We start from the raw sequence: 14,080 nt of genomic DNA, 5'->3' as shown, positions 1-14,080 counted from the left end.
TGAGCATTAAGCCCCACCAATGCCCTGCTCACTTGAGAGGGTATACAAGGAGGTATCTCTAGGGGGACTTGTCATTTGTCTACCCTGTGCCTGAGGAAGACAGTCGGGTTTACTGATGAAATGTTGCAATCAGTATCTTTAAGTACGTGACTCTTAAGGCCAAAGGATAGTATGGATAGAAAGCAATATTGTCCCACATCAATGAAACTTCTCTTTTTTGTATCTAACTTTTTCCAGTTATTGATTAATAAATAGGGAAAAGGTGAATTGTATGGAACCAATGAGAGAATGCACAATCAGAGGTTGGTTGTCCATAGAACTGCTTTATGCCAACAGGGAATGGGGAGAATGATTAAATATGCTGATGATGATGCTGTTCTGATCAAGTCCTCTGTTAGCAATTGAGCCCTGCATCCATGAAACGATGTCTGGGTTCCCAGATTAGGAATGTAAGCTACTAAATGACTATGCTGTCCTTGGAAAATGTGTTATACCTTCCAAAGCTCCAGGTTATACTGCTGTGCGTATACTGTAATCAACTACATACCTTTTGTAGGTGAGAACAGAAGATGTCTCCAGGCATAATGCCTGTTCTTTTTCCTGTGTCATGGTGTGACTGCATTTGGCAACCCAATTGACAGAAATCAGGGTTCTGTGTTCTACCAACTGCTTGGGATGAACCAGATGTGTAATATTGTTATCCTAAATTTCTAATATGTTCAGCTTTCCATTTCTATCAATTTTGCTGAAATCTGAATAATTCTGCATTGGCTATGACTGCATTCAGAGAAATGTCACTGGCCCTGGCATGATTAAGTATTGTTAAAGTAACAGAATTACTGAAAAGTACTAGACAGTAAAAACAATCCAACACCACATCCCGAAGGAGCATAGCTTGAGAATTATTAATCACCATGCACAAAGTTGTGAAAGTTGATCATCCAGCCACACCTTGTGATCCAACTTCACACACCTACCTTCTCCTCCGCATCCAGTGCTCCATCCTAAACCCTTTTACTGCTTTCTGCCCTCCTTGCTGCCTCTAATGACTGGACTCTTTCTTCAACACCTGCTATCTTCTTTTCAACCCTGTCCAGCTTATACATTAGGCACATCCCTTTGATTTGCTTTGGCGTTCAGAGTTCCTGAGTGTTGAATTTTACCTTTGTATTTGGAATAGCCTAACTTTCTGCTGACTATAGATGAACAAAATGGGGGTGCGAAGTTAGTTAGTCCATTTCACATGAAGGGAGATCCAATCCCTCCTGATTTTACGCATCACTAAGCTTGATGGAAGTCTCAGTGTAGTTTGTCCATCTCCATCTTCAGTAAATCGTATGTCTAAGAGCTGGAGGAATGTTCTCAAACTAAGTGGTGTAACAGTTCCTCGCCCCCTGTGTATAGCTGAATAGTTTTACCGGAAAATGAGACAGTGAAGTGTTCAGATACTGAGTTCATCTTTATTGTGGCACATATACATTCATGTGCTCTTTCCCTTTCAGACTGCAACTATGAAGGGAGGAAGGTCACCAATGGCCAGACGTTTCAACCTGAGAACAGACCCTGCCACTACTGCATCTGCCAAGTAAGTTCTACTCTGAGAAGATGTTCTCTGATTCTTATGAGACGATCAAGGACAAGCAGTGATGTTTACTACAGGGAAAAATCAAGATGGTTCGGAGGGTGGGATGGAACAGGACACCTGGTGAACAGGTGGGGAAAGCACACCAGCCAGAGCAGAATAGCTCAGTGAGAGGAAACTGGCTGAATGTTCATGCTGGATTGCAATTGATCAGTGCTGTAACTATTTGCTAAATGAACAAAAGAAAAGTTTGTATTATTAACACATAACTTGTGTTTATGTTAAACTGGAGATGCAGTACAAATCAACATTTAGTCCCAAATAACCTATTAGTAAATGCTGGCTTTAGAAGTATTATTGCTAACATCTGTACTTAATGTAATTATTTAAAATGAAGCTATTAGGATGCTTTTGAAAGTTGTTTTCCATCGTTTATGATTTCTTAGATCTGCTCTGATCTTTCCAACTTTCTGTGTCTGGTAATGCCTTGTCACTCATCGGTTTTGCTTGTGTTCCTCATTACAATACTCTTCTATTAATTGCCTCACTCTCATTTGCTCTCACTTTTTCTCTTGTTCTCAGTCTTTCTTTTACTCTCCCTCTCACATGCTACTCACATCACCTGCACTTTCTCTGGCTGCCTCGCCTCCACTAACACCACTGCTCAATTTCTGCTTGACTGTCTTAAACAGATGGGAGAAGTAAGCTGTGAAGTTCAGAAGTGTGAGCCCCCTTCCTGTGATCATCCCCATTCTGTCCCAGGCGACTGCTGCCCGACATGCTCAGGTAAGATAAACACTGCTGGTGTTGTATCCACCAGCTGGGGAACCAGTAGCAGTGAAGTCCACGTGTGTTTTCCTTCCACCAGTAGAAACTAAAGATTGAAAGCAGTCAACTTCCTTTTCAGATCTGGGAACATTTGATTAGGAAGATTTTAGGGTAAGATTGATAATAATGTTATTTACATTGCGAGGAATTGTGGGAGAGAGGGGTGGGGTGACCAAAAGACCATTGACTATAAGACAGAGGAGCAGAAATAAGCCCACTTGACAGACTGACTTTACCTCACCATTCCATCATTTCTGATTTACTATCCCTCTCAACCCCATTCTCCTGCCTTCTCCCTGTAACCTCTAACACCCTTACTAATCAAGAATCTATCAACCTCCACTTTAAATGTACCCAAAGATTTGTCCTCCACAGCCATCAGTGGCAAGGAATTCCACAGATTCACCACCCTCTGGCTAAAGAAATTCCTCCTCATCAGTCTCTAAAAGGATGTAACGTACTCTGAGGCTATGCACTCTGGTCCTAGACTCTCCTAACAGTGGAAACGTCCTCTCCTTGTCCACTCATTCTAGGCCTTTCAATATTCAGTATGTTTCAATATAATCCCCTTCGTTCTTCTGAACTCCCAATGGCTACCAGGCTCAGAGCCATCAAACACTCTTCATATGTTAACCCATTCATTCCTGAGATCATTCTCACGGAATTCCTCTGGACCCTCTCTAATACCAACACATTCCTTCTTGGGTATGGAGCCCAGAACTGCTCACAATGATCCAAATGCAGTCTGACCAATGCCTTATAAATACTAAGAATTACATCCCTGCTTTTATATTCTGGTCCTCTCAAAATGAAGCTAAAATTGAATTTGCCTTCCTTACCACTGATTCAATCTGCAAGTTAACCTCGAGGGAATCTTGCACTCAGACTCCCATCAGATTTATGAATTTGTTCCCTATTTATAAAATAGTCTATACCTTTATTCCGTCTACCAAAGTGCATGACTATTCACATCTCCACACTTGTTTTCCATCTGCCACTTCTTTGCCTATTCTCCTAATATGTCCTTCTGCAAACTCCGTGCTTCCTCATTCCACCTGCTTCTCCATCTATCTTTATGTTGTCTACTGACTTGGCCACAAAGCCATCAATTATGTTGTCCAAATTATTGACAAAACATGAAAAGAAACGGCCTAAGCACAGTCCCGTGCAGACACCACTACTCAGTAACAGCCGACCAGAAAAGTTCTCTTTTATCTACTCTGCGCCTCCTGTAGAAGAGGAAGTCGGAGATAGGGTGAGGTACGGGGATAGCACAGTAGTGTAGTGGTGGGCACGACACTTTACAGTACCGGTGATCGAGTTCAATTCCCACCACTACCCATAAAAAGTTTTTACGTTCTCCCCATGACCATGTGGGTTTCCTCCAGGTGCTCTGGTTTCCTCTCACAGTCCAAAGACCTACCAGTTGGTAGGTTAATTTGTCATTGCAAGTTGTCCCATGATTAGGCTAGAATTAAATCAGGAAATTGCTGGGTCCTGTGGCTCAAAGTGCCAGAAGGACCTAGTCTGCTCTGTATGTTAATAAATAAATAAGATTCAAAGTCCTTACTGGCAGTGGAGCCAACTGGAACTAGATGGTGAAGACAAGTGAATAACAAAAGATGTAACTGTAAGGTGTAATTCAGGAGTGAAGGGTAAAATGTAAAATTTTAGACAAGCAGAGCAGTTAAGAAGAAAGACTTCAAATGCTGAAAATGCCCGAGAAAAGTTTGTAACAGCTGATCATCTGATCCAAAAACTTCAATGATAAGCTTGTATTGAGCATTGTTGGAATAGGAAACAACAAGGGCAGGATGGAATTGGGATGCATTATTAAAAAGGACAGGCAACTTCAGGCTTGGATTCTTTCTCATAGGCTGAACAGCACTGTTCCGCAATCTGGTCACATACGGTATCTGCTTCTGGTTTCCATGATACTAGGGAAGCTCTATAGTACATACTGAAGAGAATGTAGTATGCTGCAATTGTAAGGAATACTCTATGATCTATGCACAAACAGCTGGTTCAGCTGGTTATTGCATATATTCTGTGAGTGGTAGAAAGGGGAGAAGCAAAAGGGCTGGCATTGCATTCTCTGATGGTTGTACAGGAAGATGTCATGAAAAAGAATGGGTTTAGGTGGAGTTGGAAGAACGAATCTGACCCTAAAGGAATGGCTCCTTTTAATGGACAGAGGAAGATGTGTCATCTGGTGGTATCATGTTGAAAATTGTAGAAATTCTGAACAATGATCTTTTGAATATGGAGACCAGTAAGGTAGCGGCAGTCTCGGACGCAACGACCACTCCAGGTCCAATCGAAGGTGTATTTACACATCTTGTATGCCTTTTTTCATGATCAGAAGTCACTGTGATTGTATTTTTGAAAAAAAACCAACAGGTACTGCAGGACTATTCCATCAGTGAGTTTCTCAATAGCGATGGAGCTACACTTATTACGACTGTTGTTGCATTGTCTCCTGGACTTGTGCACCATTGGATGGCGCACAATGCAAGTAATTGTCTTGGACATTAACATTGTGATTGCAAGATCCTGTTGGACTTTGGTAATGTAGAATACTGCAAGTCTAGTTCACTCCTTCATTAGTGAGCCCGATGGAGGTGCAGCTGCGTTGCCTCGGTTCTGGCAAAGACTTGCCTCCCTATCTCCCGTGAGAACTATTTTGATAAAATGATTGACTCCACTATGGTATTATGCGTCATACAGTTCAGAAACATAATGATCAGAATTAATGTTTTGGTATTGATTCTTTGTAAGTCTGGCTGAGTTTGATGACTAGTCTGAATTTTCACTTTCAAAATTCTTGATACTTCAAGTTCATCTAGTGATTGACAAGCTAATGTGGTCAACTTTTGTTAAAGTGAGGTTTTCATTCTAAAAGCTTCAAAGATGGCAATTAATTAGTGTTGATATCAAGAAATGGTTTAAGAATGTGATGTGCCAACTGTTGGTTAGGCCATCCTTTTATCAGGGATTGAACAGGCCTGTGCCAGAAATGATCTTTCCGAACACTTAGTCCCAACCACTTCTAACTGGAATTACAATCCTCACCATGTCTTCTTTACACTTACTGCTTATTAACAGACCTGTGGTCATATTTAAGACCACTGCCTTCTTACACATTTGAAATACTCAAGATCTTTGTGAATAAACTTTAAATAAAAAAAAAACCCATAAACAATCAAATTTATTGTAACAGTCTCCAAAAGCCAGACAACTCGTATACATTACTTTAAGCCTGGCCCATGCCCACTCTTAATTTTTGGCCTCCTGTACCAGACAGGAATATTGCTCCACAAAGGTAATAAGCATTGGTATTAAGATGGCCTCCACAGAGCATATATCGGTTTATAGTCCACTCTGAATATCAAGTCAAGTCAAGTCACTTTATTGTCATTTCAACCATAACTGCTGGTACAGTACATAGTAAAAATGAGACAACGTTTTTCAGGACCATGGTGTTACATGACACAGTACAAAAAACTAGACTGAACTACATTAAAAAAAACAACACAGAGAAAGCTACACTAGACTACAGACCTACACAGGACTGCATAAAGTGCACAAAAACAGTGCAGGCATTACAATAAATAATAAACAGGACAATAGGGCAGTAAGGTGTCAGTCCAGGCTTTGGGCATTGAGGAGTCTGATAGCTTGGGGGAAAAAAACTGTTACATAGTCTGGCCGTGAGAGCCCGAATGCTTCAGAGCCTTTTCCCAGACGGCAGGCTCTTCTCCAGAGCCTGCTTTACTTAAACATAAAATGGATTGATGCCTAATCAAGACTGATATTTTAGAAATTATCTGCCACTTGAATCTTTGTAAAACTCCTACATCCTGCACTTTGCTAATTCTGCTGAAATAGACATCTTGGTACTTTATTATCTCCCCATTGTCAGCCATGTTGTGAGTTTTCAAGCCATGTCTCTGTATTCCCTCCCACCAACTGTCCCCAACCCACAAGCTTTGCAACTTCTTTCTCTTTCCCCTTTAAGGTACTTCTTAAGAATTGCTCAGCAATGGAGCATTTGATCAACTGCATGATTGTCTCTTTTATTGCTCCCTGCCAAAATGTGTCATACAGATACATTTTGCTAAAATAAGTGCTATATAAATAGAACTTGGTGCAGTTCTCTCTTGTGTTGCTTCTGGCTGCCTGATCATTTTTTAAACTTTGTGTTATTGTCTAAGTGTAATTTAATTAGTATGAACTGATGTTTGAGCACATTATAATCTCGTATACAGTGTGTATCTCAGTTATTAAATGAAACTGCTATTTTTCTAACCTGCGTATTTGCACATTTTCCATAGTGTGTCTGTACGACGGTCAGATTCTGGAAGATGGGGGTTATTACATCTCAGCTGCAGACCCTTGTGTTGTCTGCCTTTGTGCGGTAAGTGATCTGAATAATTATTACCCCTATCCATCAGACTCTTCAACGGAGGACATAACTTCAAACAATTTCACTCACCCCAACACTGAACTTGTTCCCACATCCTATAGGCTCACTTTCAAGGGCACTTCATCTCATGGTCTTGATATTTATTGCTTCATTATTATTATTATTGTTAGGTTCTTTTTATTTATTATGAATGCCCACAAGAGAATGAATCTATGTTATTTCATAATAAATTGAAAATATGAAAAATGAATTTTGAACTTCAGTTATACATGTGGATAATGCTTGTGATTTTTACAAACATGAAGGATATGTACAAAGTTGGTACAGAAAACACTGTTCACATTGATGGAATATGTATGTAGAATGAAGATAATTGGCAGAAGAGCCAAAGTAATGAGGAAAACCTTCTTTATGCAGTAGTAGTTGGAATTAATTTTGACGTTCAGGAGGGAGCTAATTTGGTTTAAAACAAAATGGTCAACAGGGAGAGCGCTGAGAACACCAAACACAATTCCAGCTTCTCTGATCTCCTGAGTCTCTAGAGAACTTTTATCCAGAGCCAGTGAGAGCTTGATAGGACAAAAGGACTCCTGTGCTGTAAGCTTCCTATGAAAATCAATTTTGTCTAAAATAATTAACTAAACCTAAATGGAATAGCTGGATCAATGGGATTAATCATGGAGATAATTTCAATTAAGTGGATTAAATGATTTTAGTTTTGCTTTAGGCTTCCATATAATGCCTGTTTACACAGAGTTGTCCATGGAGATTTTAAATTGCTGTGGTAGAATAAATTGTACAGGATCTGTGGATTTGATGTGGCAACCTTTTCATTCCAACTTTACTTGCATTCATCCACAAGGTAACCATGTATGCAGAATGTGAGCCTAGAGTTATTTTGTCAGTTATTTCCTGACCTGCTGGACATTTCCACTATTTTCTTGGTTTTTATTTTAGCTTTCCATAGAACATAGTCCCTTTGGGCCATCATATCTGTGCAGACCATGCTGCCGATCTAACTAATCCCACCTTCTTACACATTGTCCGTATCCCTCTAATCCCTATTTGTCCATACCGTATGCCTATCCTAATGCCTCTTGAATGTTGCTTTTATATCTGCATCTACCACCTCCCCTGAGAGGCACTAAACTTCAAGCTTTCTTCCTCTCAACTTAAAGCTATGTCTCCAGGTGCTTAACTCCTAATGCCTGTCATAATTTTGTACGCTTCCAGCAGGTCATCCTTCAGCTTCTAGTGGTCCAGGGAAAACAATCTAAGTTTGGCCATTTTTACTTTGTTCTTCACTCTAAGTAACATCCTGATGAACCTTTACTGCCCCTTGTCCAAAGCCTCTGTACCCCTCTTTTCGTGTGCTGACTAGAACCGCACAGTGGCTTAATCGAAGTTTTATACAGCTGCTACATGAGTTGACAGCTTCTGTACTTGGCACCCTGGTTGATGAAGACAAGTCACCTTGTGTCTTCATTAGCTCTCTATTCCCTTGAATTGCTGCTTTCGGGGAGCTGTTACTCTCAGATCAATAATGCAACATATCCTGCCATTTACTGTATTCTTTCCTCTTGTGTTGACCTCTGAAAGTGGGATGCCTTAAACATCCCTATGGCTCAGAAGGGAAGGGAACTGAAAAGGATGGCAGCAGTAATAGGGGACTCTTTAGTTAGGGCGACAGATGGGCGATTCTGTGGACACGAATAAGAAACATGGATGGTCGTTCACCTCCCAGGTGTCAAGATGCACGATATTTCTCAACATGTCCACAATATCCTGAAAAGGGAGGGTGAGCAGCCAGACCTTGTGGTACATATTGGTACCAATGACATGGGTAGAAAAGGGGAGGCGGGCCTGAAAACAGACTACAGGGAGTTAGGAAGGAAGTTAAGAAGCTCAAGGGTAGTAATCTTGGGATTTCTATCTGTGCCGTGCAATAGTGAGGATAGGAATAGAATAAGATGGCAGATAAATGCGTGGCTGAAGAATTAGAGCAGGGGGCAGGTTTTTTTTCTTTTTTTGGATCATTGGGATCACTTCTGGGGCAGCTGGAACCTGTACAAAAGGGACAAGTTGCACTTGAATCCGAGGGGGACCAATATTCTTGCAGGCAGGTTTGCTAGAGCTCTTGTTGTGAGTGGTTTAAACTAATATAGCAGGGGAATGGGAACCACTATGAGCCAGCAGGTTTACAAGTAGATGACGGGTGAATCATGAACTTAAGGAAAGACAAGCCAATGATTGTGTATAAAGGCAGACAGAGCAGAGTTAAATTCTACCACAGGGGCAAAATTCAAAAGGGCGAAGAATGCAGGACTGAAGATTCTGTATTTAAATGCGTGTAGCGTTTGGAATAAGGCGAGCAAACTCGCAGCGCAATTAGAGGCTGGTTGGTATGATATTGTGGGCATCACTGAGTCGTGGCTCAAAGAAAGCCATAGTTGAGAGCTTAAGATCAAAGGATATACTTCGTATCAAAAGGACAGACAGGAAGGCATAAGCTGTGGTGTGGCTCTGTTGGTAAGAGATGGAACTACTACTTCAGAAAGAGGTGACATAGGGTAAGAGAACGTTGAATCTTTGTGGATGGAGTTAAGAAACTGTAAGGTTTTTAAAAAATGGGAATGATATTTAGGCTTCCAAATAGTAGCCATCATGTGGGGTTGAGATTACAAACAGAGCTGGAAAGGATATGTAACAAGGGCAATGTCACATTTGTAATGGGGGATTTCAATTTGCAAGGGGATTGGGAAAATTAGGTTGGTGTCAGATCGCAAGAAAGGGAATTTGAATGCCTGCAAGACAGATTTGTAGAGCAGCTGGTGCTTGAGCCTACTCTGTGAAAGGCCAAGTTAGATTGGGTGTTGTGTAATAATCCAGATTTTATTAGGGAGCTTAGGGTGAAGAAACCCTTAGGAAGCATTGATCATAATATGATTGAATTTGTACTGCAATTTGAGAGGGAGAAGCACAAGTCAAATGTATCAGTATCGCAATGGAATAAAGAGAATTACAGAAGCATGAGAGAGGGGCTTGCCCTGGTGGATTGGAGGGGGTACTGATGGGATGTTGGCAGAGTAGAAGTGGCTGATTTTCTGGGAATAGTTCATAAGACGCAGGATAGATATGTTGCAGAGAAGTTGTTCTCATGTGGGAACCGTGGATGACAAGGAAAGTTAAGGACTGCATCATAAACCAAGGAAAGGGCATGTAATGTAGCAAAAATAAGTTTTAAGTTGGATGATTGAGAAGTTTTTAAAATCCAACAAAAGGCAACTAAAAAAGCCATAAGAAGGGAGAAGATGAAATATGAGGGCAAACTAGCTGATAATATAAAGCAGGATACCATATGATATTTTCAGTTATATAAAAAAAGTTGAGAGTTGAAATTAGACCACCAGAAAATGATGCTCGTGAGGTAGTAATGGGGAATGGAGAAAGGGTAGATGAACTTTATAAAGACTTTGCATCAGTCTTCACTGTGGAAGACACTAGCAGTGTGCCAGAGGTCTGTGATGGTCAGGGAGCAGGAGTGAGTGCTGTTGCTATTACAAAGGAAAAAGTGCTAGGCAAACTCAAAAGATCTTGAGGTGGATAAGTCACCTGGACCAGATGGACTACACTCCAAAGTTCTGAATGAGGATGCTGAAGATATAACGGATGTATTGGTTGTGATCTTTCAAGAATAACTTGATTCTGGAATAGTTCTGGAGGACTGGAAAATTGCAAATGCCTCTCCACTCTTTGAGAAGGGAAGGAGGCAAAAGAAAGGAAGTTATAGGCCAGTTAGCCTAACTTCAATGGTTGGGAAAGTGTTGGAGTCCTTTATTAAGGATGAGATTTCAGGGTACTTGGATACTAATGATAAAATAAGTCAGTCAGTATGGTTTCTGTAAAGGGATATCTTGCCTGACTAACCTGTTGGAGTTCTTTGAGGAAGTAGCAAGCAGGGTGGACAAAGGAGAGGCAGTGGATGTAATTTACTTAGATTTCAGGAGGCCTTTGATAAGGTGCCACACACGAGGCTGCTTAACAAGATAAAATCTTATGACATAACAGGGAAGATACTGACATAAATAGAGAAACGGCTGACAGATAGAAGACAGTGAGTGGGAATAATGGGAAACTTTTCTGGTGCCTGCCAGTGACTAGTGGGGTTCCTCAGGTCAGTATTAGCGCTGCGATTTTTCACATTGTTTGTCAGTAATTTAGATAATGGAATTGATGGCTTTGTGGCAAAGTTTGCAGATGATACAAAGACAGATGGAGTGGTAGATAGTGCTGAGGAGCAATGTGATTGCAGCATTACAAATTGGAAGAATGGGCAAAAAAGTAGCAGATGCAATACAGTGTTGGAAAATGTATGATAATGCATTTTGGTAAAAGGAACAATAACTAACACTTCTACATCCTCTGAATCACTATTCAGCACTTTGCATCTCTGTTTGTCAATAGATCAACCCTCTAGAAGCTTGTCCAGTAACTTGATCGCTACGCCACTACATCCCAATGTGATGCCTCACTCTGTGGATCTGTAATTAGTGATATTGGCATCTGGAAATGAATAGGTTTGGACTAAAACCTAGTAAATTAAAAAAAAATCCTTCTGGAAAAAGCACTCAAGGTTCAATAGTTTGTCTCCCAGTTACATTGAATATCAATTAAAATCTGCTGCTTTTTTTCTGATGCTGGAGTACTCTACTAGTATTGAGGTTGCTTTGTTATAATCTTCTTTGTTCACCTCAGAAAGGTAACGTGGAGTGTGACTGGAAAGGTGACAGCTGCACAGAACTGGAGTGTGAACAGCCTCTGCGTCATGTCATTGGCACGTGCTGTCCTATATGTCCAGATCGTAAGTACCATCCTGACTTGAAACATGTATGAACTGGCTTTGAAAATTGTCATCTTCTCTAATGGAAATTAGTGGAATTTGAGAACTTGCATAGACCACAAGTCTGTTTATATTTAACTTGATAATTAATTCTCAGATCTTGAGATGGGATGTGATTTGAGATTCTGACACAATTCTGACACAGATTCTGGAATCAGACACAAAAATGCTGAGTATTGAAATTGTTGGATAAAGCATTAGATATTGAGAGGTCCCTTGTTGCTGTTCCTGATGGTGAGGTTCCAGCAAAATGCTGTTGAGAATTTGTTATTTTTGCTAATGAAATTTTTCAGAGGGTTACTCGACACAGGCAAGGGTATCTCTGGGGAAATTCTGAGCCTGGATCAAAACTGAGGTGTGGAATACTTATTAATTCATTAGTTCTCTGTACCATCCTAAGGAAAGGAAAGGATTCAGTAATTCAAGAGTGAATAAGGTACTTCAAGAGCAGAAATCATTGGGTAGAATCATTTTGATGGGCTGAATGAACTTCATTTGGTGTTATTCTATTTATAAAACATAGGTCATAGGACAGTACAGCACAGTATTGGCGCTTGGGCCTGAGGTATTGTGTGGACCTATATAAACTATTCGACCATCAATCTAATTCTTTCCTCCTGCACAGTTCATAACACTCTGTTTTCCTTACATTTGCATACCTATCAAAGAATGTTTTAAGTGTTCCTGTCACATTAGGCTCTACCACCAGACTGGAGAGTGCATTCCAGACACCCAAAACTCTGTCTAAAAAATACTTATGTCTGACATCTCCCCTAAACTTTCTTTAAAATCAATAAATTCCAAGACCTTGGCCTCAATACCTCCTTGAACAATTGCATCCTCGATTTCTTCACTTGCAGATCCCACTTGGTTTGGCCACAACATCCCCTCCACAATTTCCATCAGCAGAGTTTAACTACAGGGCTGTGTGCTTAGCCCCCTGCTCTACTCTCTTTATTCTTATGGCTGTGAGGCTAAGCACAGGTCCAATGCCACGTTTAAGTTTGTTGATGACACCGCTGTTGTAGGTTGAATCAAAGGTGATAATTAATCAGCATGTAGGAGGGAGATTGGAAATCTGGCTGAGTGGTGCCACAACAACAGTCTCTTGCTCAATGTCACCAAGGAGCTGATTGTTGACTTCAGGAGGAGGAAGCCAGAGATCCATAAGCCAGTTCTTCTCGAGGGATCAGAGGTGGAGAGGGTCAGCAACTTTAAATTCCTCAGTGTTATCATTTCAGAAGACCTACCCTAGGCCTGACATGTAAGTGCAATTATGAAGAAACCACAGCAGCGCCTTTAATTACTGAAGAGTTTGCGAGTATTCAGCATGACATCTATAATTTTGAGTAACTTCTGTAGATGTGTTGGCTAGGGTATATTGACTGGCTGCATAACATGAAAACACCTATGTCCTTGAATGTAAAATCCTGCAAAAAAGTTGTGACTATGGCCCAGTCCATCACAGGTAAGGCCCTCCCCACCATTGAGCACATCTACATGGAGCATTGTTGCTAGAAAGCAGCATCCATCATCAGAGTCACCACCACCCAGGTCATGCATTCTTCTCATTGCTGCCATCAGGTAGAAGGTACAGGAGCCTCAGGACTCACATCACCAGGTTAAGGAACAGTTACTACTGCTCGACCATCCGACTCCTAAACCAGAGAGAATAACTTAACTTGCCCCATCACTGAACTGTTCCCACAACCTATGGACTCACTTTCAAGGACTTTTCATCTCATGGTCTTGATATTTATTGCTTATTCATGTATTATTCTTATTATTATTTTCTTTTATTTCACCCTGTTGGTGAGGTATTTTATTGATTCCATTATGGTTATTGGATTAATTGTGTATGTCTGCAAGGAAATGAATTTCAGGGTTGTATATGGTGACATATACATACCTTGATAATAAATTTACTTTGAACTTAAATGAATAACCTCTGATTTTGGCTATTGCCACCCTGGAAGAAAGGTGCTGGATGCCTCTCATAATTGTGACAACACCACAGTGGCGTGGCAGTTAGCACAATGCTATTACAGCTCGGACTGTAGGAGTTTGGAGATCAATCCAGGCATCCTCTGTAAAGAGTTTGTATGTCATCCCTGTGATATGCATTGTTTTCTCCAGGTGCTCCGGTTTCTTCCCACAGTCTGGAGACATACTGGTTAGTAGGTTAATTGATCTTTGTGAATTGTCCTGTGGTTAGGTTAGAGTTAATACAGAGGTTGCTGGGTCATGCGGTTCAAAGGGACTATTCCACACTGTATATCTAAATAAAGAATCTTTCACCCCTACAGTAAGTTGGCTCTCCTGATCCTTCACTCCAAAGAAAAAG

At 40.7% G+C, this 14,080-nt stretch overlaps 1 protein-coding gene across 1 annotated transcript in view; it reads left to right on the top strand.

Moving 5' to 3' along the window:
- Positions 1-14,080, top strand: part of LOC140729473 (kielin/chordin-like protein) — a 354,219-nt gene that overhangs the window by 304,230 nt on the left and 35,909 nt on the right. The window contains exons 29-32 of the mRNA XM_073049248.1: positions 1,503-1,585; positions 2,275-2,368; positions 6,745-6,827; positions 11,592-11,697. Of these exons, the coding sequence (XP_072905349.1) occupies positions 1,503-1,585; positions 2,275-2,368; positions 6,745-6,827; positions 11,592-11,697 (366 nt within the window). The remainder of the gene's footprint in view (positions 1-1,502; positions 1,586-2,274; positions 2,369-6,744; positions 6,828-11,591; positions 11,698-14,080) is intronic.

Source organism: Hemitrygon akajei, chromosome 6 (genome assembly GCF_048418815.1).
Source record: "Hemitrygon akajei chromosome 6, sHemAka1.3, whole genome shotgun sequence".
Classification (NCBI taxonomy): domain Eukaryota; kingdom Metazoa; phylum Chordata; class Chondrichthyes; order Myliobatiformes; family Dasyatidae; genus Hemitrygon; species Hemitrygon akajei.
The sequence above is the reverse complement of the archived record's forward strand: the minus strand, read 5'-3'. Positions and strand labels throughout refer to the sequence as shown.